The 21193-nt window shown below is 38.8% G+C and overlaps 2 protein-coding genes across 2 annotated transcripts in view; one reads left to right on the plus strand and one right to left on the minus strand.

Moving 5' to 3' along the window:
* LOC130558331 (dynein axonemal heavy chain 11) overlaps nt 1–8979 on the plus strand; it is a 71513-nt gene extending 62534 nt beyond the window's left edge. Inside the window, exons 75-82 of the mRNA XM_057340688.1 lie at nt 1107–1298; nt 3437–3556; nt 4846–5088; nt 5576–5758; nt 5859–5974; nt 6065–6177; nt 7053–7193; nt 7555–8979. Of these exons, the coding sequence (XP_057196671.1) occupies nt 1107–1298; nt 3437–3556; nt 4846–5088; nt 5576–5758; nt 5859–5974; nt 6065–6177; nt 7053–7193; nt 7555–7802 (1356 nt within the window). The 3' untranslated portion in view covers nt 7803–8979. The remainder of the gene's footprint in view (nt 1–1106; nt 1299–3436; nt 3557–4845; nt 5089–5575; nt 5759–5858; nt 5975–6064; nt 6178–7052; nt 7194–7554) is intronic.
* Nucleotides 8980–9156: 177 nt separating this feature from the next.
* The window catches only part of rapgef5b (Rap guanine nucleotide exchange factor (GEF) 5b), a 50621-nt gene continuing 38584 nt past the window's right edge, over nt 9157–21193 (minus strand). Inside the window, exons 12-26 of the mRNA XM_057340630.1 lie at nt 19444–19522; nt 18718–18862; nt 17874–17971; nt 15921–15957; nt 15754–15832; nt 15421–15570; nt 14119–14216; nt 13360–13476; nt 12452–12630; nt 12069–12159; nt 11887–11937; nt 11541–11628; nt 11267–11331; nt 11119–11173; nt 9157–10699 (exon numbers count right to left, since the gene is read on the minus strand). Of these exons, the coding sequence (XP_057196613.1) occupies nt 10581–10699; nt 11119–11173; nt 11267–11331; nt 11541–11628; nt 11887–11937; nt 12069–12159; nt 12452–12630; nt 13360–13476; nt 14119–14216; nt 15421–15570; nt 15754–15832; nt 15921–15957; nt 17874–17971; nt 18718–18862; nt 19444–19522 (1451 nt within the window). The 3' untranslated portion in view covers nt 9157–10580. The remainder of the gene's footprint in view (nt 10700–11118; nt 11174–11266; nt 11332–11540; nt 11629–11886; nt 11938–12068; nt 12160–12451; nt 12631–13359; nt 13477–14118; nt 14217–15420; nt 15571–15753; nt 15833–15920; nt 15958–17873; nt 17972–18717; nt 18863–19443; nt 19523–21193) is intronic.

Consider the following 21193-nt stretch of genomic DNA (forward strand, 5'->3'; position numbering starts at 1 on the left):
CAACAATCGGTTTGCATAACCAAAGAATTTCTGCACGAACTGTCAGAAACCGTCTCAGGGAAGCTCAACAGCATGCTCGTCATCCTCATCGGGGTCTCGACCTGACTGCAGCTCGTTGTCGTAACCGACTTGAGTGGGAAAATGCTCACATTCGATGGCGTCTGGCACTTTGGAGAGGTGTTCTCTTCACGGATGAATCCCGGTTTTCACTGTACAGGGCAGATGGCAGACAGCGTAGCGTGTATGGCGTCGTGTGGGTGAGCAGTTTGCTGATGTCAACGTTGTGGATCGAGTGGCCCATGGTAGCGGTGGGGTTATGGTATGGGCAGACATATGTTATGGACAACGAACACAGGTGCATTTTATTGATGGCATTTTGAATGCACAGAGATACCGTGACGAGATCCTGAGGCCCATTGTTGTGCCATTCATCCACGACCATCACCTCATGTTGCAGCATGATAATGCACGGCCTCATGTTGCAAGGATCTGTACACAATTCCTGGAAGGTGAAAACATCCCAGTTGTTGCATGGCCAGCATACTCACCGGACATGTCACCCATTGAGCATGTTTGGGATACTCTGGATCGGCGTATACGACAGCGTGTTCCAGGTCCTGCCAATATCCAGCAACTTCGCACAGCCGTTGAAGAGGAGTGGACCAACATTCCACAGGCCACAATCAACAACCTGATCAACTCTATGCAAAGGAGATGTGTTGCACTGCGTGAGGCAAATGGTGGTCACAGCAGATACTGACTGGTTTTCGGACCCCCCAATACAGTAAAACTGCACATTTTAGAGTGGCCTTTTATTGTGGCCAGCCTAAGGCACACCTGTGCAATAATCATGCTGTCTAATCAGCATCTTGATATGCCATACCTGTGTGGTGGATGGATTATCTCGTGCTCACTAACACCGATTTAGACAGATTTGTGAACAATATTTAAGAGAAATAGGCCTTTTGTGTCCGTAGAAAAAGTCTTAGATCTTTGAGTTCAGCTCATGAAAAATGGGGGCAAAAACAAAAGTGTTGCATTTATAATTTTGGTCAGTATATATTTTGAAGGAAATCACATAATTATAATTTGTGTTCACGTTGCAGGATACTCTGGAGCTGTGTTGTCATGAGCAGGAGTTTAAAGGCCTGCTCTTCTCGCTCTGTTATTTTCATGCCTGTGTGAGTGAGAGGAGGAGGTTTGGGCCTCAGGGCTGGAATCACAGATACCTGTTCAATAGTGGAGATCTCACCATCTCCAGCAGTGTGCTGTACAACTACCTGGAAGCAAATGCTAAAGTAAGAGATTAGAATTTAATACACAGAAAAAAGGACAAATTATTTAGATTTAGAGTAAAACACAATCCAAAAACTCATAGGTAGATTGTGCGTGACAATAATTTCAGGCATTATTTTAATGTTATATTATGTTATGTTATGCTAATGTTATGCTAATGTTAAAATAATGTAGCCACAAGATTTTAACATGTAAAACTAATAAACTCTTTCCCTTTTACATAATATGGACAATGATATTAGTATATCCATAACCAGAAGTTCATGTTTACAAAAACACTCCCAATTTGCAGCTCATTAGCACATTTTTGTACAGAAGAATTAAAGGAATGTTTTACTCAAAAATGAAAATTCTTTCATCATTTCCTCATCCTCGTGTCATTTAAACCTGTATGACTTCTACAGAAAAAAGAAACAACATTGGTACCCATTGACTTCTATTGTATAAACACAAAACCACTGAGACATTCTCAAAATATCTTCTTCTGTGTTCCATTGAAAAAAGAGTCAAATACATGTTTTGACTGACGTGATAGTGAATAAATTATGACTTAATTTAATTTTTTTGGTTTACCCTTTAAAGGTCCAGTGTATTAAATCTAGTGGTGAGGTTGCGAATTGCAACCAATGGCTCACTCCACCCCTCCCCCTTCCTTTCGAAGCACTATGGTGGCTGACACAGGACAAAGATGTCATCAAGTTTTCGCGTCTTTGCTGAAGGAGATCACGTATTTACGAAACGCGCTCTGTAGAGCAGTTTGTCCGTTTAGGGCTACTGTAGAAACAATATGGCGACTTCCATGCAAGTTGACCCGCAGTGTATGTAGATAGAAATAGCTCATTCTAAGATAATAAAACATAACGCTTCATTATGAAAGGTCTTTATACACCTCTAAAGACAAAGTTATGTATATTATATTGCATTTCTGTCGATATAGATCCTCCAAAAAATTACACATTGGACCTTTAATAAAGCGTCTTTAACAAAAACACAAGCTTTTAAATCATGTAATGGGAATGGTCATCATAAAAGCATTATTGTGACTATCCTTTCTACCATTGTCTAAACAAACTGAAGAATGTATCAGCATTTGTGTCTGTGCGTATTTTACACCCAGACAAAGAATGACAAGCATTCAAAACTGCGTCAGATCTTATCATGCCAGCTTCTCATTGACAAAACTCTTTTACACCTTGTAAGAGAAAGAATTTCTCTTTGTGACTGAATGTTGGCTCATTTCAACACCAGTGCTGTATAATTTCATGCCACAAAGAAAAAAGTCACAGTCTCACTGTATTCATACAATCTCATTGTGTTTTTCTCTGCCTGCATTACTCCGGTCACAACCAATTATGTCGACTCTAGATTTTGCCCCTCCCCTCCAAAAACGAATGTCCTTCATTATGTTAACTAAACAGTAACCTGTATGTGCGTACACTGAGGACTCATTAGGCGGCAAATGAAGCGTCATGCTAAATGTAATTACACGCGTTGTGTGTGACACCTTACAACGCTTTATAAGTGATCACTGCAATTAGAGCTGATGAAAGACGCAATTTGCAAAACAATACAGGTACAAATGATGGTGAACCTCAGTAGCGTCTGTCATCGGTTAGAAGACACACTCGCTTCTTCTCTGCTTTACAATTACTCATCAAACGGCTAGTTCTAAGGTCAGACGTTAGCCAAACAAAGCATGAGGCCAGAAGAGCTTGACCTTTGCTCGAGTTATAGATTAAGTAGATTGTCTTTTTCTCTTGTATAATATATGAGAGATGAGTGTGATGATCTGAGATTCAAATGAAAAGCTCTATTAAATGTCACAGCATGTTTGGCTTTTCCAGTAGATCCAATGAAGACAAATCTTCAAGTGATAGTTCACCCAAAAATGAAAATTCTGTCATCATTTACTCACTTTCATGTTATTACAAACCTGTATGACTTTCTTCTGCAGAACACAAAAGAAGATATTTTGAAGAATGTTGGTTACCAAACAACACTGGCCCCCATTGACTTCCATTGTATAGACACAAAACCAGAAAAATATCAAATACGTCTGTGTGTATTAAACACTGATGGATCAGTTTGTAATAGGATTCGGACGTTTTGACAATGGTGTGTTTGTGTGTGTGTTGGTCAGGTACCATGGGAGGACCTGTGTTATCTGTTTGGAGAGATCATATATGGAGGACACATCACAGATGAATGGGACAGGAGACTGTGTCGTACTTATCTCCTGCAATTCATCAGTCCCAAGATGGTAAAGACATTCAGACCTCCAAAACACTACATTTCACCTTATTTCATTATTTTTTTCTTGAACCAAAGTCAGAGAACTAGAGAGACGTAAGACCCATTTCTTCATTTTCAATGCAAACTTTTAGAATGACTCAAAATAGAACTAACTTATGAGAGCTGCACAAATAATTCCCACACATGGCTGTAATTTAGTAATGAAATAAAGTGATTTATTAATGAAATATAATTTGCGAATTATAGTAGAGTAGTAAGTTATAACAGTGACTCTTCAGTAAACGTTCATAGCTGTATGGGGCCATCTAGTGGTAACAATCTGCATTACATTACACACAGAAACTCATTTTTCTCATTTTCCATTCTTGCCTTGTTTATTACATTAGCAATAATAAAACAGATGCGAATAATTGATCAGAATCAGAATACAAACCTGGTGGTTGTTTTTAGAGTGTTTTGTTTGTGTGTGCTTGTTGACATCACATCGTTCACACTAAAGTTTAAAACGTGTCTTTACTGCAGTGGCTTTGTTCGGGGTGATTAAGGCGATTTCCAGCAGTGGTCAGGCATGCTGCCCAAATGTTTCTTCAGTGAGTCTCATTAGGAGCCGGGATGAGCAGCCATCAATCACAGAGTTTATCTTTAGCCTTTCCACAGAGCCGCATTACTCTCTCCGAGCCCAACACCAGCCCTGCTATCGATTACCCACACACACCTTCATCAGTTACTGAGCACAGCTCTGAGGAGAGCTAACGTGGAGAAATGTTTGTGATCATCAGGAAAAAAGGAGCAGAAACGCTGTCCAAAACTCATCTGCCTTGTGTCTATTTTTTCTAGCAGTGGCAGTACTGAATCGTTCAAGGACAAATAAGACATGAACAGTGAAGAAATAAACTTTTCAACAACTTAGTTATTTAAGACAGTTTTGTCTCATGGTATAGTTTTCATGTAGCATACAAGAGCAGTGGTTCTCAACAGGGGGGCCCGGGGCCCCAGCTGACTTCCAAGGGGGCCTCAATATGACCAATATTTTAAAATTAGCATTAAAACACACACAAAACAAGATATTTCTCATTATTTGGCCATTTTTTAGAGTGCACATGCAGAGTTTACTCTTTTATCGGCTCACAGTTTTACAACACACATTTCCCTGCACAATGGTGATAATCATCTCATAAAGGATCGAAAGCACTAATCTTTGTTACCAGCCCAGATCCACGCAAGGCAACACTGACCTCCCATCAGAAATACTCTGAACTGAACGGCATAATGACTTAACCTCTCATGTCTTTCCAGTTTGAGGAGGAGCTCTTTCTGTGTCCCGGCTTCCCGGCTCCTCCTGATTTGGACTTCACTGGATATCACAGCTATGTGGATGGGAGACTGCCTGCGGAGAGTCCTGGTCTCTATAGTATGCACCCTAACGCTGAGATTGAGTTAATGACAGCCACATCTGATGATCTCTTCAGAACCCTGCTGGAACTTCAGCCCAGAGACTCAACAACAGGAGAGGGAACGACGCAATGCATTGAGGAGAAGGTGCTTATAACACTGTGCAGTACTTACAACAGTGGCTCTCAAGCTGAGGGCCCCCAAGATGGATCGAGGAGGGGGGCCACCGATTTTGTACCATTTTATGAAATATAGAAATTTAGCATAGATTTTATGCAGTCAACCATCAGAAAAATAAGCCCACCAAACAAAGGAATTGATGTTCCAGCATTGTATAACTAAATATGTTTTTGGTTCAATTAAATTCTAAGTTTAAGATTCTAAGTTTTTATTAGGGGGCCGCAAAGCGATGCACTTTACACAAAGGGGGCCTTACAACAAAAAAGTTTGAGATCCACTGATGTAACATAATGCACATATCTTTTAGATCAAGTCTTCTACTTCGATTAATGGTTTTCCAAAGAACTAATTTATCAATAAAGAAGTAATAAGGAGCAACAAATGTTTTATGGCATCAGGCTTTCTGATCTTTGACATGTAGAGTCTCTACTGATGCTCAGTTGTCAATGCTCAGGTAAAGAGTGTTCTGGATGACATGTTGGAGAAGTTGCCTGAAGAGTATAATCTGGCAGATCTGATGTGTAAAACAGCAGACAGGAGTCCGTACATCCTTGTGTGCCTGCAGGAGTGTCAGCGGATGAATCTGCTGTTGGCAGAGATGCACAGATCATTGAAAGAACTGGACCTGGGATTGAAGGTACAGACCAAACCAGATAAAATAACGAACATCATTATGAATAGTTTTGACAAACACAATAACATTATTGGGTTTCTCCGTCATGACATTCGTGGTACAGGGAGAACTGAGTCTTTCTTCAGACATGGAGATGCTCCAGACGGCTCTGTTCTGTGACAGCGTTCCAGAGAGCTGGAGCAGATTGGCATATCCTTCAACCAAAACACTGGGCCCGTGGTACAGTACCCTGCATAGCCCTTTATGCTAATGAGAAAATATATAACATTTGTTGAATTTGAGTGATGTAGAGGTTATACATGGCCGCAGGTTCAGTGATGTTCTGACCCAGTGTCGCGAGCTGGACACATGGACTCAAGACTTTGTGTTTCCTGCTGTAGTTTGGATCTCAGGACTCTTTAGCCCTCAATCATTTCTCACAGGTGAGACGAACATACACATGCATAAATACCTAGCGTTTTAGTTTTTTGTAGTTTTATTTATATTTTGAATTAGCTTTCAGTTTCACGTTAATTTTGTTTTGTTTTTTTTCCGCAATATTTGTTATGTGCGTTTTTTATTTTGTTATATAATATTCATGTATATAACAATAGGAATGTATCGTTGCTGTCCTTCAAAAACCTCAGACGTCCAAATTCGCTGTTTTTCAGGAAATGGAAAAAACACTGTATTTTTAAATGATAAAATACTGTGTTGTCAAAGTTGACAATGACTTTTTAATACTTTTTATTAGTTAGATATTCACAAAACCCAGTGACAAACATAAAGGGTGACTAATAGTAATGATTTATCACAAACAAAATCACAAAATATGAAGATACAAGGTTTCAAATGGACAGCAGCGATATATAACATAACATAATATAATGAAAGTAATATATATATATATATATACTGTATATAATATCATTTTATTTCATATTTAATTTTATTTATGAAGTTTTTATTTAGTGACACCACGGTGTATAATGATCTTTGTTAAGGAAGTTTTTGTTGGTATTATGGTACAAAGCTGTGATACCATGACTGAGTTCGGCATGACAAGCCTTATAGTTATAAATAAATATTTACATTTCTAATTTTCATTTAGTTTAAGCTTTTCAAATGATATTTAGGGCTGTATTTTATTGAATTTCAATGACCAGAAATGTTTTCATAGTTTTAGTTAACTATGATAATGCTGCATGTGTTCTATGGCACTAAAGGTGAAGTGTCATAGGTCTATTCATTTTTAACTTGCTTTAAAACACCGTGAACATGGGCTGTATGCTAACCTGTTCAATGTTCTGTCCTACAGCGATCATGCAGAGCATCGCTCAGAAGAACAAGTGGCCTTTAGACAGAATGACTCTCTCTGTAGACGTCACTAAGAAAGGCAAGGATGATTATGGTCATCCTCCACGAGAGGGAGCGTACATCCATGGACTCTACATAGAGGGTGAGAACTCGCATGCATTTCTAGTTTTATTTACATATCAGGGTCTTGATCATCCTCTCCGTGTTTATGCGAGTGCATGTTAAATATCGCAAAACAACATGCAGTACAAGATGTTCAAACAAAACATTGCTTCTCTTTTAACTTATAACTAGTATTTAGTACATTGTTGTTCCATTATTGATTTTTCAGACAAAAAATTGGTGTTTAATTTTTTTTATGAAAATAAGACTGAATATTCACTATTAGAATAAATAAACATGAAATCAATATAAATGTAAATATTATTCATATACTCATTGTCATTTACGTTAGATTTATGTAAACAGGCTAAAATAATCTTTGTGACTGTATTTCTCTGCAGGAGCTGGTTGGGACAGCGCCTCAGGAGTGTTATCAGATGCTGTTTTGATGGACTTGACTCCAGCTATGCCAGTGCTGTACATCCGTGCGGTACCAGCTGGCCAGCAGGAGCTGAAGAACACCTACGAGTGTCCGGTGTACCGTACCAAACGCCGCGGTCCCACGTACATCTGGAGCTTCCGTCTGAAAACACGACACCCACCTGCAAGGTGGATCCTTGCTGGAGTGGCTCTGCTTTTGTCGGTGTAATCGAGGGTTCACGACACGTAGCTGTGCGTTTTAAGAAGTATTATGCTGAAAGATATTTTAAGATGCTACAAATAGGTTTTTGAATGGTTGAAATAGACGCAACTTGTTAACTGTGTACAATGTATGCATTTTCAATTGTGTGTGCTTCTTAAACTTTATAGGTAGTTTTGAAAGATTAATATGCCGTAGAAATATTATGTTAGTATGTATTAACACAGTTAAACGCAATCCCTTTAAGTGCCATCACACAACAGAGACTTCCAGTAGATTATGAACCATCCTGATATGTTTGACATTGACCTCCCTCGCCTGCTGAAGACCGATAGATCGGTGCGATTCATCTCACGTCTACCTTGGATGACATGTTTCATCTTGTCCATTTTTTCCTCAACCTCTGTGTGATATAATACCTAGATTTCATGGGAATGAAATGTACAGATGTGATCTTGTTCAATAGTATTTGAGATGACATTCAATTTCTACACACAACATCTGCTGCTGTGTTTGTCTGAGGTTGTTTGTACACCCTTTCCATAGTTCTCTGCTATGACGCAGACCTTGTCAGGAGACGAGAAAATGATATATCTGTCCCGGAGCGGGAAATGAGAGGTTAGCACAAGCTGTGGAGTCATGCCTTCCTCCTCAGCGAGTTCACCGCAGGTAATAATGGCCCAGAACAGTACGCCTCTGTAATTGTTTAGACAATTTGTCCTCCGCTCTCGTGATACAGCTAAGATGCTCAGTAAGCCAATTGAGCTTTTGCATCAGAGAACACACACACACACACACACGCTCGTAATAGGACATACTGAAGTCTACAGGTTACAAAGATGGAAAAACAGAGTTCTGTGGCTTTTAGTCAATGTCTATTAGCTTAGAGTTCATCTATATGCTACTGTATTCTGACATGTTCTTATATTCTTTTTTTGTCTTGGGAATAAGACTAAAATATTGATGACTCATCTTGCACTTAGGGGTATACACAAATTTTCGGCCAATGAAAAATAGCATATGAACAACAGCTATACTGTACTGTTGTGGCTATTACAAAACCATAAGCCTCATCTTTCTGTTTCAATATTTGTCAAGTGATTTCAATGTCTCTATTTGTTTATATTCCACCACTTGATGTCAGTATGTTTCATTTAATACATTTTGGAAGCAAAACACACAAGGAAAAATATACACCATAACTATGCACAATACCAAGGTTATTATAGCTTACTAAAACTATTCAAACATTTCTTGAACTGAATTAAAATAAAATATTAATAACATTTCTGTTAATTGAATTAAATAACATATAAAATATGATAAGTGAAAAAGTAAACTTTTTTCGTTTTTTTGCTGTTTATTTTTTCAGTTAATTTTCATTTAGTTTAATTTTGAGGCACTACAATTATTAACTGAAAATAAAAACTAAACTAAACTGAAATAAAAATCAATTGAATTAAATGAATATAGAGATTTAAAAAGATAAATAATAAAATGGCTAAAAACTGAAATTAACACAAAAACAAATAAAAGCAAATTTAAAATATTTACAAAACTACTAAACCTAAAACAAAACTTCAATAACTCTACTCAGTACAAATGCAGGCAAAGACAGACAGACAGACAGAGAGCAGGATTCATTTTTCTTTAATCGTAATAAAGAAAACTAGTGCAAACAGCAGCTACAGTCTGCTAAATTATGTTTCAGGAGGTGACGTACACCTCTCTATTGCTTTATGGCCTGTTTTTAGTAATATTTATTAAAAAATGTTGTTTGTGCATTTACAGTTTTAAATCAGACGGGTCCATCAATGGCGTTGCCAAATCCTTCAGACCGTCTGAACACATTTACATCTTTTCTTTATGCTTAAAATGTGTCCTGTTCCTATCCAAACAAATATATTGTCAAATAAATATGCTCACAACTCAAAGTACAACTTATAAACAAAATCTATACATTTGCTTTTTCAAGCACCTCTTAATAAATGTCTCTGTAGAACCACTGTTCACAGTTATCTGAGCCAAGCAGTAAGACATTTTAATAGAGCAAGTCCTAAAGTTTTGTGTAATTATTTCTTCTATAGTCTGCAAACTAAATTATGGAGGAACTTGTTATCCACAGTATGTCTAAGATGTGCATTCTTGCATGGTTTGATTTAAGATGTCCTAATAGTTCACATAAGTCCTAATGCCCACTACAGCTTTAAATGACAGTTTTACTATTGCTTGTGGTAACGAATGCTTATAGTAGGCATATTATTCTGATTGTCTATAAATATTTAGAACAGTTGACCTTAACCTAAAAAGACATCACATTGTTTTGTATCTTACACACATTTCATACTAACCGCACTACATATGAATGAGGATGTGTTTGACTTTTCACAATACGCATTCGCTAAAATTAAATCCTCTTATTAAATTAATTTCAAAATACAATGTTTTTGGCTCAAACAACTAGACGTGTGTTCTGATCTGTGTGAAAGCAAGCTGTACAAAACAACACATTACACCCTAAACATGATGTGTTCTCATTGTAACATTGAATACTGTATCATTGTTCTCTTTCTACTATGATACTGATTCAAACTTCACTTTTAAGATTCACAGTTTTGCATGATTCGGTTTCTCACTGAACTTGCAGAAAGATTGATTTCTTTGGCGTGTGATATTCTCTTCCTCTGATCTATGTGAGTGTGTCTCCCCCTAGTGGATAACACACCGCATAGCAACATGAGGTATCCATCAGTCTTGAGTTAAAGGACGGATGTTGTCATGTCAGTTTTATGTCCTGGGCTCCAGTCTGTGTGAGAGCTCAAAGAGAGTTTGTTGATTGTCAATGACGTGCAGGTAATTGATGTATGTTCTCACCTCTGCGGTGTCCTTCTGGGACAGCATGATTCCTGATGGACGTAAAAGAGCAAAATCATTCTCATAACCTAGAAAATCTGCACCTCCATGACGAGTGAGCCTGCCCTGAGCAACGTAAAAATGAAACTACAAAACTGGGACAAAGCTACTTTTTAAAGGAAGAGACAGATCTGTGTTATATACAGTATAGACTTATCAAAAAATATAGGTTCTTGTTACTCTGTGCTACTAATAAAACTGCTTTGTTGGTGCTTTGAGTACCCTGACATATTTACAGAGTAAACAGACATATGTATTTATCCAAGCAATAGTAGACAGGGGATGAGGAGCATAGGGGGTTAAGGAAAACTGTTTGAACGTCTGTTTATCCAAACAATGGAAGACACGGAGTAAAGCTACAAATACTTTCCATTTAAATTTCAACACAAATGTGTGTGAATGGAAGACTTGCCCATGTTATCTGTCCGAGACTGCCTGATGATTCGCACTGTGTCTGCTATCATGTGCTGCACACAAAAAACATCTTACATTAGATACGACTGCACAGGTCATTAATTTTCCAAATAAAATGACCTTCATAAGTGTTACTGTTTACTTACTAGCTTATCAAAGTTAACCAGGTTGTCGAGAAAGGTTTTGTTGCCCTCGTGAATGAAGGTAATATCTGTTTAAAGATAAAATATTTCTTTAGAATTCACACATTAAACTTCATAGAACACTAAGATTTTAGCGGCATCAAGTGGTGAAGTTGCGAATTGCAACCAACGGCTCACTCCACCGTCAATCTCACTTCTAACCAATCACGTTGTGCCATTTATTGATTGACAGACAAATGACTTCACTGGAGGTTTATTGTTAAGTTTATTTCTGTACCTTTCAGAAGTAGAGGTATGAAAGGGATCTTGGGAGACTTCATCTTCTTGAAGGCATCTCTGTAGGCTTTGTGGTTCATAGAAGGGTCCTGCGGGGGGCACATGTACATATTTGTGCGAGCGTGTTTGTGATGCAGTTTGTATTATTTTACCCACTAACACCATCTGGTGTGTTTTCAATCTCTTCCTCTCTAACACCACCTGCTGTTTCCTCTCCGGGGGCTCTGACATGATTATGACTTCATATGTTACATTCTAATGAGCCACAAACAGCCCAAAACGCTCCAGCAGGAGGGAACAGGAGGGGAGCCAGCGGGAGTTAAGATCCTGATGAGACAATCACTTACTGTCAGGCTCTCCAGCTCGGAGAATAACTTCCTGAACTTCCCAGGGACTTTCTGAAATGAGGACAGGACAAGAAGCGGAAGATCTGAAGTCAACGCATGAATCTGGTTCAGCAGAGTCAGCAATACTCTTTGGAAAACAATTTATGCTGAAGAAAGACTCATGTATTCTGGTGTTGTCTTACCTCCCACGTCTGAGTGAGTCGACTGACGGCTGGACTGTTCAACCCCATAATGATGGCAAAGAATGAGTTCAGGTTCCTCTGTGCTTTACAGCTGAGAGAGGAGATGAAAGCAATTTGAGCACATAAAACAGACTATTTTGCACACTTTTTCTTACTTTAAAGATGTTTTTCCTGGAACATGAAAGAAAAATACTGTAGAAAAAGATTTTTTGCTGTGTTTGAGTGTTTTTAGTACTTGTGGCTTCTAGTGGGTTCTATCTAGTGGGTGTCTGCGGTTAATATTTTGAACAAACCCAACCACAATTCTGGCCAAAGTATGAACAACAGAGATTGTGAAGACAAAAGAAATCTGTTCTGAAAGATGTCATTGTTTTTGTACTCACTGTGCAGCTATTTTGATGTATTTCTTGAAGAGCTGCACACGTTTGCATAGGATTGGACACAGCAGCACCTCAGTCATCACCCACTGCTGAGTCTCATTACAGCGCTGCAGCAGCTGCTCCAGCGCCACCGTGTGGCCACCGCTGGCATCACGGCTCAAAGTGAAATACACCAGCTCTTGCTGCAGGGTTAAGGAAAAAATCACTATAGTTGTCAAGGCATGAACCCATGACCTTTCCATTGCTAGCACCATCCATTAGATATAAATAAGACATGTACAACAAAAACTTTGAAGGTTGAAAATATTTCCTTTTATGCCGATGCTAACAGTTGTTAGCATACTTTGGCTAACAGTTGTTAGCATTGACATAAAAGGAAATGTGGACTCCGGTTTGTATTTCAATCATTTATTTTCATTTCATTTCTTTGAACCCCGAAAATCCCACAGATTAAACTGAATTTCTCCTATCAATTGCTACTGGTTAACTTTCGTTAGTGTGGCACTGCTAGAAATGTTTGGATAACTATTTTCTTTACTATATTTTGGGGGCAAATTTGTAACCAAACGTGAGCAAAATCTCCCTGTGGGGACATCCTCATTTGTAAAAACATTAAAAAAAAAATTTTTAAGCTTTTACAAAATTCAAAATTGTGTGATGGGCGCACTGGTACAGTTGTACTGTGGCTGCCGTCACATCATGCAAGTAGATGCTACACACTGGTTGGTAGGTGAGGAGAGACCCCTGGTATGGTTGTAAAGTGCTTTGGGTACACAGTTGTACATAGAAAAGCGCTATATGCTTCATTTATTCAATTATTCATTCATTCATAACTAGCTGTGTATGAAAACAATAGAAGTTTCCACATTTGATAAATAATTAAATGTGTGTGTATGTGTGTGAGATGTTACCTCATGGACGTTACTGAAGAGACTCCAGTCACAGTTGGTTAGAGACACGGCTACATCCCATGTGTTCATACTGAGCATCTTTATTGAGCGCTGCTGTCCATTATCAGTACAGGGACTCTGACAAAACACAACACTGACTATTACGGCAAATACAGCATGTTATTGGACTGCTTTAAATGGGCCATGTCGTTGAAAACTACATTCTCCTCACACTTTTGAAATATAAGAGCTTATATACTATGTAGACATACATTAATGGTCACAACGTAAAAGTTCCTTCAACGTTCTGCCCGGGATCATTTATAAAAAACAAATGTACAATTGGCTATATCACAAAATGTATTGGCATTTTGGCCTGAAACGTACTCAACACATAAGAGAACGAAATTACAACCAGCTCGATTTCATGCATCATTACATCTTAAATGTGTTGCATTATAAGATGTTTAGATACAAGTACAGGTATGTGTGCAATCTCAGCGTTGCCACAAGGGGTTTAATAATGAGCATTAGGGTACACTGTCTGTCACATATTCACAAACACTGACAGAGGTTGCAACTTTGCAAATGCGATGACAAACCCTTGACATTTGTGTACTTGTGTAAATTGTTGTTGTTGTTTTTTGGTGACTGAAAATTATAGATGGACAGCGGTACAAATGCTAACAATAAGGCTCCCTTAAGACCTGTCCTGAGCTTACAGTGTGTGAAGTGGATCTGTTTTAAGTGTGCTTCAGAGAGCAGCAGTCTGATGCTCACCATGATCTCAGTCAGATCTCTTCTACAGACGTGCAGCCTGTCAGCAGAACTAAGTGAAGCGGAGAACACACACTGTTCTGACTGAAGCAGAACCTTGTCTAGAGAGAGAGAGAGAGAGAGAGAGAGAGAGAGAGAGAGAGAGAGAGAGAGAGAGAGAGAGAGAGAGAGAGAGAGAAGAGAGAGAGAAAAGATACAGCAGTGAGGCACAAAAAGAAAAATAATTACTTTGGCCCCAAGAGGTCAGCAATGTATTGTTTCTAGGCACAGTTTGTCCAGTCATCCAGTGACCACTGACATCCAGTGATGTTCTAGTGAATTCAATGGAAAAAGTTTAGAGTGGACCTTTACTTCAGCATGGTGTCCAAGAAAAATTACAGAACACTCCAAAATTATTTAAATTTTTTCTGAATTTAGTATTTATAGACCGTTTCATCGGACGCGCGCGCCAGGACTGCAGTTAACTTCTGGTCTGTGTTTGGCTAGTGTCTGATAATATAACTTTTTCTATATTATTTAATTTATGTTAATATTAATTTATATTTTATTGTATACTAATTGTATTAAATAAACGATTTGTTGAATTTTGTAGTATGTTCATTTTATTAAATAAACAATTTGTTGAATGGGTCCTGTAGTTTAGTCGCATTTAAAGAAACCATATGGTACATTGACATCTAGCGGTTGAGCTTGGTATCGCAGTCTAAGTTCAAAATTTTGGAGAGTCTAAAGGTTCTTCTCGGCTTCTTTTGCTTGTTATCAGAAATAGTCTACTACTACTAATCTACAGGCACTCTATTATTTGTTAATGTGTACTGGAAGTTAAGGGCAGTTGTCACTTTGAAACCGTCTATAGATATGTGTTTAAATAAATCGATTTTTGTTTCATTTTATGAATACACGTCTCCCAAATTCCAAATAAAGTTTTCGCTTTTTATTTGCAGAAACTGACATCTGACCAAAAAAATATGCAAAGTTTGCACAAGAAAACAAATTCATATTCATGTTCGTGTTCAAACAACAAAATACATGTAGGCCTATTTTAAGAACGGTTCAAAAATGTAAATTGGATTGAAAAAGTTTGATTTTCAATCACAGCTTTCATGCATCTTTGCATTCCCTCAGTCTTTCACATTGCTGTTGGTTGACTGTCACTGAGGTTTGCTTTTGTTGGAATTCAACACACACTGGAATGAAATAGGTACAAAATGCTGATCTAAAGCAAAACTCTCAAAAAAAAATGTTGTTTGTGTCAATGAACTTGAAAACAGACATATGAATAAATGACGTTCTGCTCGTTCAGACCTCCAGAATATGTGATGGCGACCAGCTCCATGTCGTCCTCTGCGCAGTCGAGTCTTTCTGCCACAGTCCTCAGCAGCTCCTGCGCAGACGCCTCACTGTGTGTCCTCACGCTCACATATGAGTCTACAGTCATGTACACACGACACAGCACTGAGGAGACACACACACACACACGGTCACAAATGACATAAAAATGTCTTAAAACAAGATTCCCCCACACTGTTATTCATAAACAACCTGCCAGTGTTCTGCAATGCCTCTGCAGGCGGTCACAGAGATATGAGTCTGAGAGGAGTGTGTGGGAGAGAATGAGGGAATATTTGATGAGTTTACCTTCTTTTCTCTCTCTGTGAGATCCTCTCCCGGGGTGCCAGTTCTCCCTCAGACTCAACTGATGGAAGAGAGCTTTATTCTGAAAGGTAGCAAACATCACGTGTCAATGGCAAACACATTCAGATTCTGTGCAGATAAAAAAACAATTGTTTTACAGTATCTCTTACCTTCCTCTGCGGCGAGTATTCATCTAACGTTACCGTACTGATGAGCAGAGAAACAGACACAGAGGATGTAAGCCAAAGCAAATGAGAGCGAGAGAGAAATAAATAAAAAAGAATGAGCCAAAGGCATCACTTCAAATATAAATGCGCCATTATATCTGAACTGAAAAATAGCGCACCCAACCCGCTGCGAGGAGCGGTCGTAAAAAGCCCTTTCTCATTCCGATCAGGCCTCAACCATCAGCTCTAACATTAAAATGTGACGCGGGGTAATTTACTGATTGCCTCATCTAAACGAAACGGCACAACGGCTTCATCCCCGCACAGTTCTCTCGGATTAAACAGCCTGATAAAACCAGCCGATTGAAGAGAGTTTTACAGTCTCCATATTCCACTCTAATTAATCATCGGACATTCATGAAGCCCCGGCGGGAGTGTGATGTATAGCCGTGAGGTCATCATCTAGACTGCTGGTTACTAAAAAGAGATGTTGGGTCAGAGCTCACATGCAAATTTTTAAGAGCTGAAAAAATGCATATGTATTAGTATCAAATAGTTGGTTGAGGTTTCAGTATTTCATTTGTTGTGCTGTGCTTCTCTCAGACATAAAAAGCGATCGGCTATAACCATGAAGATCCGTCTGAAAACACTGAACTTTCAAAGAGCACGGTCAACCTAGCCCCTGATTGGTCGGTGTAGTAAGAAAGAGGCGGGGCTACGGTGTAAAAACGTAATTTATTCGCTGCGCCCGAAATCGACCGTTAAAACAGTACGTTCTATGTAGTATGTGTGGGGGTAGTATGCATAGATTTCAGACGTACGGCATCCGCCATGTTTTATTGTCATGTGACCCGTATGCTCTATGACCTATGACGTATTAACATCAACCTGTATCTAGGCTTCGGTACAAACATAATTAATCACGAGAAATTCATTCATCTGTACTTACATTAAAAAAACGGATGCCCGCTTTGAAGTTTTCTGCTACTTTTATTTGATTAACTTTTGACCGTTGCTCAGCATCCATGGCATTGTGGGATAGAAAAGTGGCCATCGGATGCTTACTGACAAATCTCGGCGGAAGATCCGGGTATTCCTCGTCTACTGTTTTGTGCATACTAAGGTTTCGGACATACTATTCATGACTCATACTCATTTTCGCCTACTATATAGTATGGAAGTAGGCGATTTCGGACGCACAGATTCTCTCAGGCACAGATGAAGTAGCTACTTTAAGCTAAATGATGTCATTATTACTGTTAAAGACTGTGGTGACCCTACGTGTCAAATGTAAAGAACTGTACTTGTGAATGGTTTGGTGAAATGGTTTGTTACAGACAATTTATCATGAAACAATGTGTAATTTATTTAGCTGTGTAGATTAATGCACTGTCTTGTCTTAAGATGAATGAGTGTTTTAGCAGCTCACTTTCTCCAGGTGTTATAGATCTCCAGCCCGGGTCATTTAAAACCACAGTCTTTGAAATGCTGTTAGATTACAGCTCAGTTATCACCCACAGCAAACCGTCTGCTGTCTAGCTGAGGAAGCCTCTCTTTCAACACACTGTGACATGAATCCAAAACAACAGAACTTCTTTGTTACATCACTCATCTATCAGCTCTGTTCTCTTCTCGTGTCTCCACGGTAACAGACAGACAGAAGAAGTCAAAGATCACTTGTCATTGGCTGATCTCAATACGGTCACATGGATAATAAACTTTAACATCTTAACTTATTTCAAATGCAGATGGGTTTTTGGAAAGATAATGAGTCTGTCTTTTTGCAGCTCTCTTGGGAGTGCAAATTCTTAGGAACATGAATACGATTAATGCATCTTTAAATATCTATCATGAATTCTTGGCTTCCCAGAAGTCAGAGCGATTCATAATTCAGTTCAGATAGACTCCAGCGTGTAGCATCAGATGTGGTCTGTATGTGGTAGTGAGGACACTTACTGTCTACGCTGCATCCGTAGAAGTTTCTGAAGTTCTTTGATGTCCTTCTCCAGCGAGGGAAACTCATAAAGATCATCTAGAACATATCTGTAGAGGGTCTGCAATATCAAACACAAGATATAAGTCAAACGTTTTGAAAAGATCAGCTCTTCTTTCATGTCTTAGCTTGGTGCGAATGCTTACAAGTCAACTAGAGCAATTGTTGAATCAGATATTAACTACAATGTCTGAACAAGTGAACACGTCTGAACAATTCAGACTGGCATGCAGTGTGAACAGAATCTTAGATGCAAAAATGATATTTTGCAAAAGAGAAAGTGAAAAGAATCATTTGTATGTACTGTACTTGAGAAGTAAAATGACATGAGATGTTTTTTTCTTGTTTTCTATAAAAACAATAAAAATTTCGTTTACGCTCAAAACAAGCAAAAATATACAGGGTGGGAAAAATAAACTTAATTCAGGTTTTAACCTTATTCAATAAAATTCATTCAAGTTCATTTTTCTTAGCCCACTGGCAGATATTTTTGCTCGTTTCAAACACTCACTTAATTTTCCTCCGAAAAACAAGACTTGTCATTTTGCTTCAGGTAAATGTACCTTGAGAATCTTTAGACATTAGCACTGGATGCCAATGCAAAAGACCAAGTAAGAAATGTATTTATCACAGTGCAACGTGTGATAATAAAAAGGTGTGAGGGCATTTCAGACTCATCCGAAGCCAGTGATAATCCTGTGTTTTCTTCATCCTCATTAAGTTGCATATAGAAATCAAAATGCGCTATAGGGGCAATAGCATTTTTTTTACTTCCAAAAACAGTCCCGTTCCTGCCTTCCTGAATACCTTGAGGAATAGTTTTGCGTGTTCGTCATCCTGAAGCAGGTCTGTACGCAGTGAGCTCCATTGGGACAGCAGGTGCAGCACTTTCCTTTTCCTGAGCAGAGTCTCTCTGCCCTCCTCTTTCAGTCGTCCTTTCTTTGAACAATAGGTGGATCAGGAGTAGTTAAGGCATGTAATCTATTCCAGCGTGCTGTGTTACTCAGACACATAGTTCAAAGGAAGAGGAAACGCCTGAGGTCGGCTCTCTGTGTTAAATTACGAAGGGTTCAATAACAAAGTCTTAATTGCGTGCCTTTGGCTAAACACCACAGAATCTGTTAAGTGCTTTAACACCTGGCTGAGCAATGTGGTTAAGCCTATGTAATAGATGGTGTCTAACATAGCGCTCATGCATAGTATTATTTGACAAATTGCTCATTTCATGGAGATTTCATGGAGATTGCTCATGATCATTTACATTAGTGTACCGAGACCTCAGAGGGGAGGATACATACAATATTGTGAGTTTAATAAAGGTATGCCCAATATATTTATAATGTACAATACTAGTTAAACATTAGGACACAGTTTGGGCAAATGGAAATTATGATCTTAAATATTATTGATCTAAAGGTTATGCTTAAATTTGCCTGAGAAAATACACGTTTTTTTACATTTTCACCTTTAAAATCTATAAGCAAAAACAACATCCGCTATAATGCATGTAAAAGAGTGTCATTAGAAGGATATTGACCAAGTAGTGCCTGGCAGAGGTCACTGGTGGACATGAACACAGGGTACGTCAGCAGAAAGTCATCCAAGAGAATCTCTGAAAAGAAAAACATGTCCTGTGCGTCAGATATTTTACTGTATTAAAACTGTGGTTTTATTGGACTTTGCCAACCTGAATTAAGAAACATAAATATGAGGTTTAGAGGAAGAAACGTGATAATTCACTCAATAATACAGGTTTTAAAGACATGAGAGAGATGACAGAATCATATTGGGTGAACTGTTTCTTTAAGTTTCAGCGTCTTACAATGCAAATGATTTGCTGAATTAAGAGCATAAATGAGAAGACTCCAGTGAGAATATTTAACACCGCCGAACTGAATATAAATAGGTAAGCTACACCATGTTTACCATTACTGGTGATTCCTTTTTAGCTCTGACCTCCTTTCTCTCTCTCGTGCATTATCACGCTTTATTCTTATGCCACTTTAATTAGACTTGTGTCTGCCTGCAAGCGTTCTGTGCCAGTGTTGTTCCTACATCATCTCATGCTGAACATATGACTGAAGGAAAAAGAGCTCAGTACACAGTGACCTTGAGCACAACCGGTAATGTTTTTAATTCCACTGAGCAGCATTGAAGACCACTAAAAACCCAACTTTTTTATGAATGCACGTTGAGCCATTTTCTTTAGGTTTCTACGTTTTGTAATTGTAAAGTTCTTTCAGTGCTTTTTAAATCAGCAAAAATATAACCATGTTTTTCTCATTTTATGTCAATTTTGAGAGGGATACATATAGTGTGATTACATAATTGCTCAACATTTTGAACAGATGCACTTAAAGGGGTCATATGGCGCGGATACGTGTTTTTCTGTGTCTTTGGTGTGTTATAAGTTGCCCGTGCATGTATTAGACACGTAAAATTGCAAAAATTAAAGTGTCGGAACAAAAGATGCATTCTATCTAAAAACGAATGCTCACCCAGACCTGCCTGAAACGCCTCGTGTAACCACACCCCCACAAATCTACGTCAGTTCGTGGTATGATTTGACTAAGACCGCCCAAATGTATGCGCAAGTAAGGTGGGCGTACCTGTCAGTACAATTGCTTTGGAACCTGATGTTCCAAATATGGTAAGAAGCGTTACATTTCCATCACATGCTTGCAGTCAGTATTCAAACCAATCACTACGCACTGGTTAACTGGCCAATCATAGCACACCTCGCTTTTCAGAGCGATGAGCTTTGTAACAAATCTGCTCGTTTCAGAGAGGTGGGACAAAGAGTGAGACAAACATGCACGGTGTGTGGAAAATACAGCGTTTTTGAACTTTAAATCCTGTATACGCATTGCATTACAGCTAAAACAAGCGATAATATTCGTTTTAGCAGTGTCAGAGAGAGAGAGAGAGAGAGAGAGAGAGAGAGAGAGAGAGAGAGACGAGAGAGAGAGAGAGAGAGAGAGAGAGAGAGAGAGAGAGAGAGAGGGAAGAGGAGAGAGAGAGAAGGAGAGGGAGGGGGGAGAGAGAGGATGAAGAGAAGAGGAAGGAGGAGAGGGAGGAGAGAGAGAGAGAGTGAGGAGAAGAGGGGAGAGGAAGAGAGAGAGAGAGAGAGAGAGAGAGAGAGAGAGAGAGAGAGAGAGGGAGGAGAGAGAGATGAGAGGGAAGGGAGGAGGGAGAGAGAGAGAGAGAGAGAGAGAGAGAGAGAGAGAGAGAGAGAGAGAGAGAGAGAGAGAGAGATTAAACGGCCCTTAGTATGCTCAACCTC

The sequence above is a fragment of the Triplophysa rosa genome, linkage group LG8 (assembly GCF_024868665.1).
Source record: "Triplophysa rosa linkage group LG8, Trosa_1v2, whole genome shotgun sequence".
Lineage (NCBI taxonomy): Eukaryota > Metazoa > Chordata > Actinopteri > Cypriniformes > Nemacheilidae > Triplophysa > Triplophysa rosa.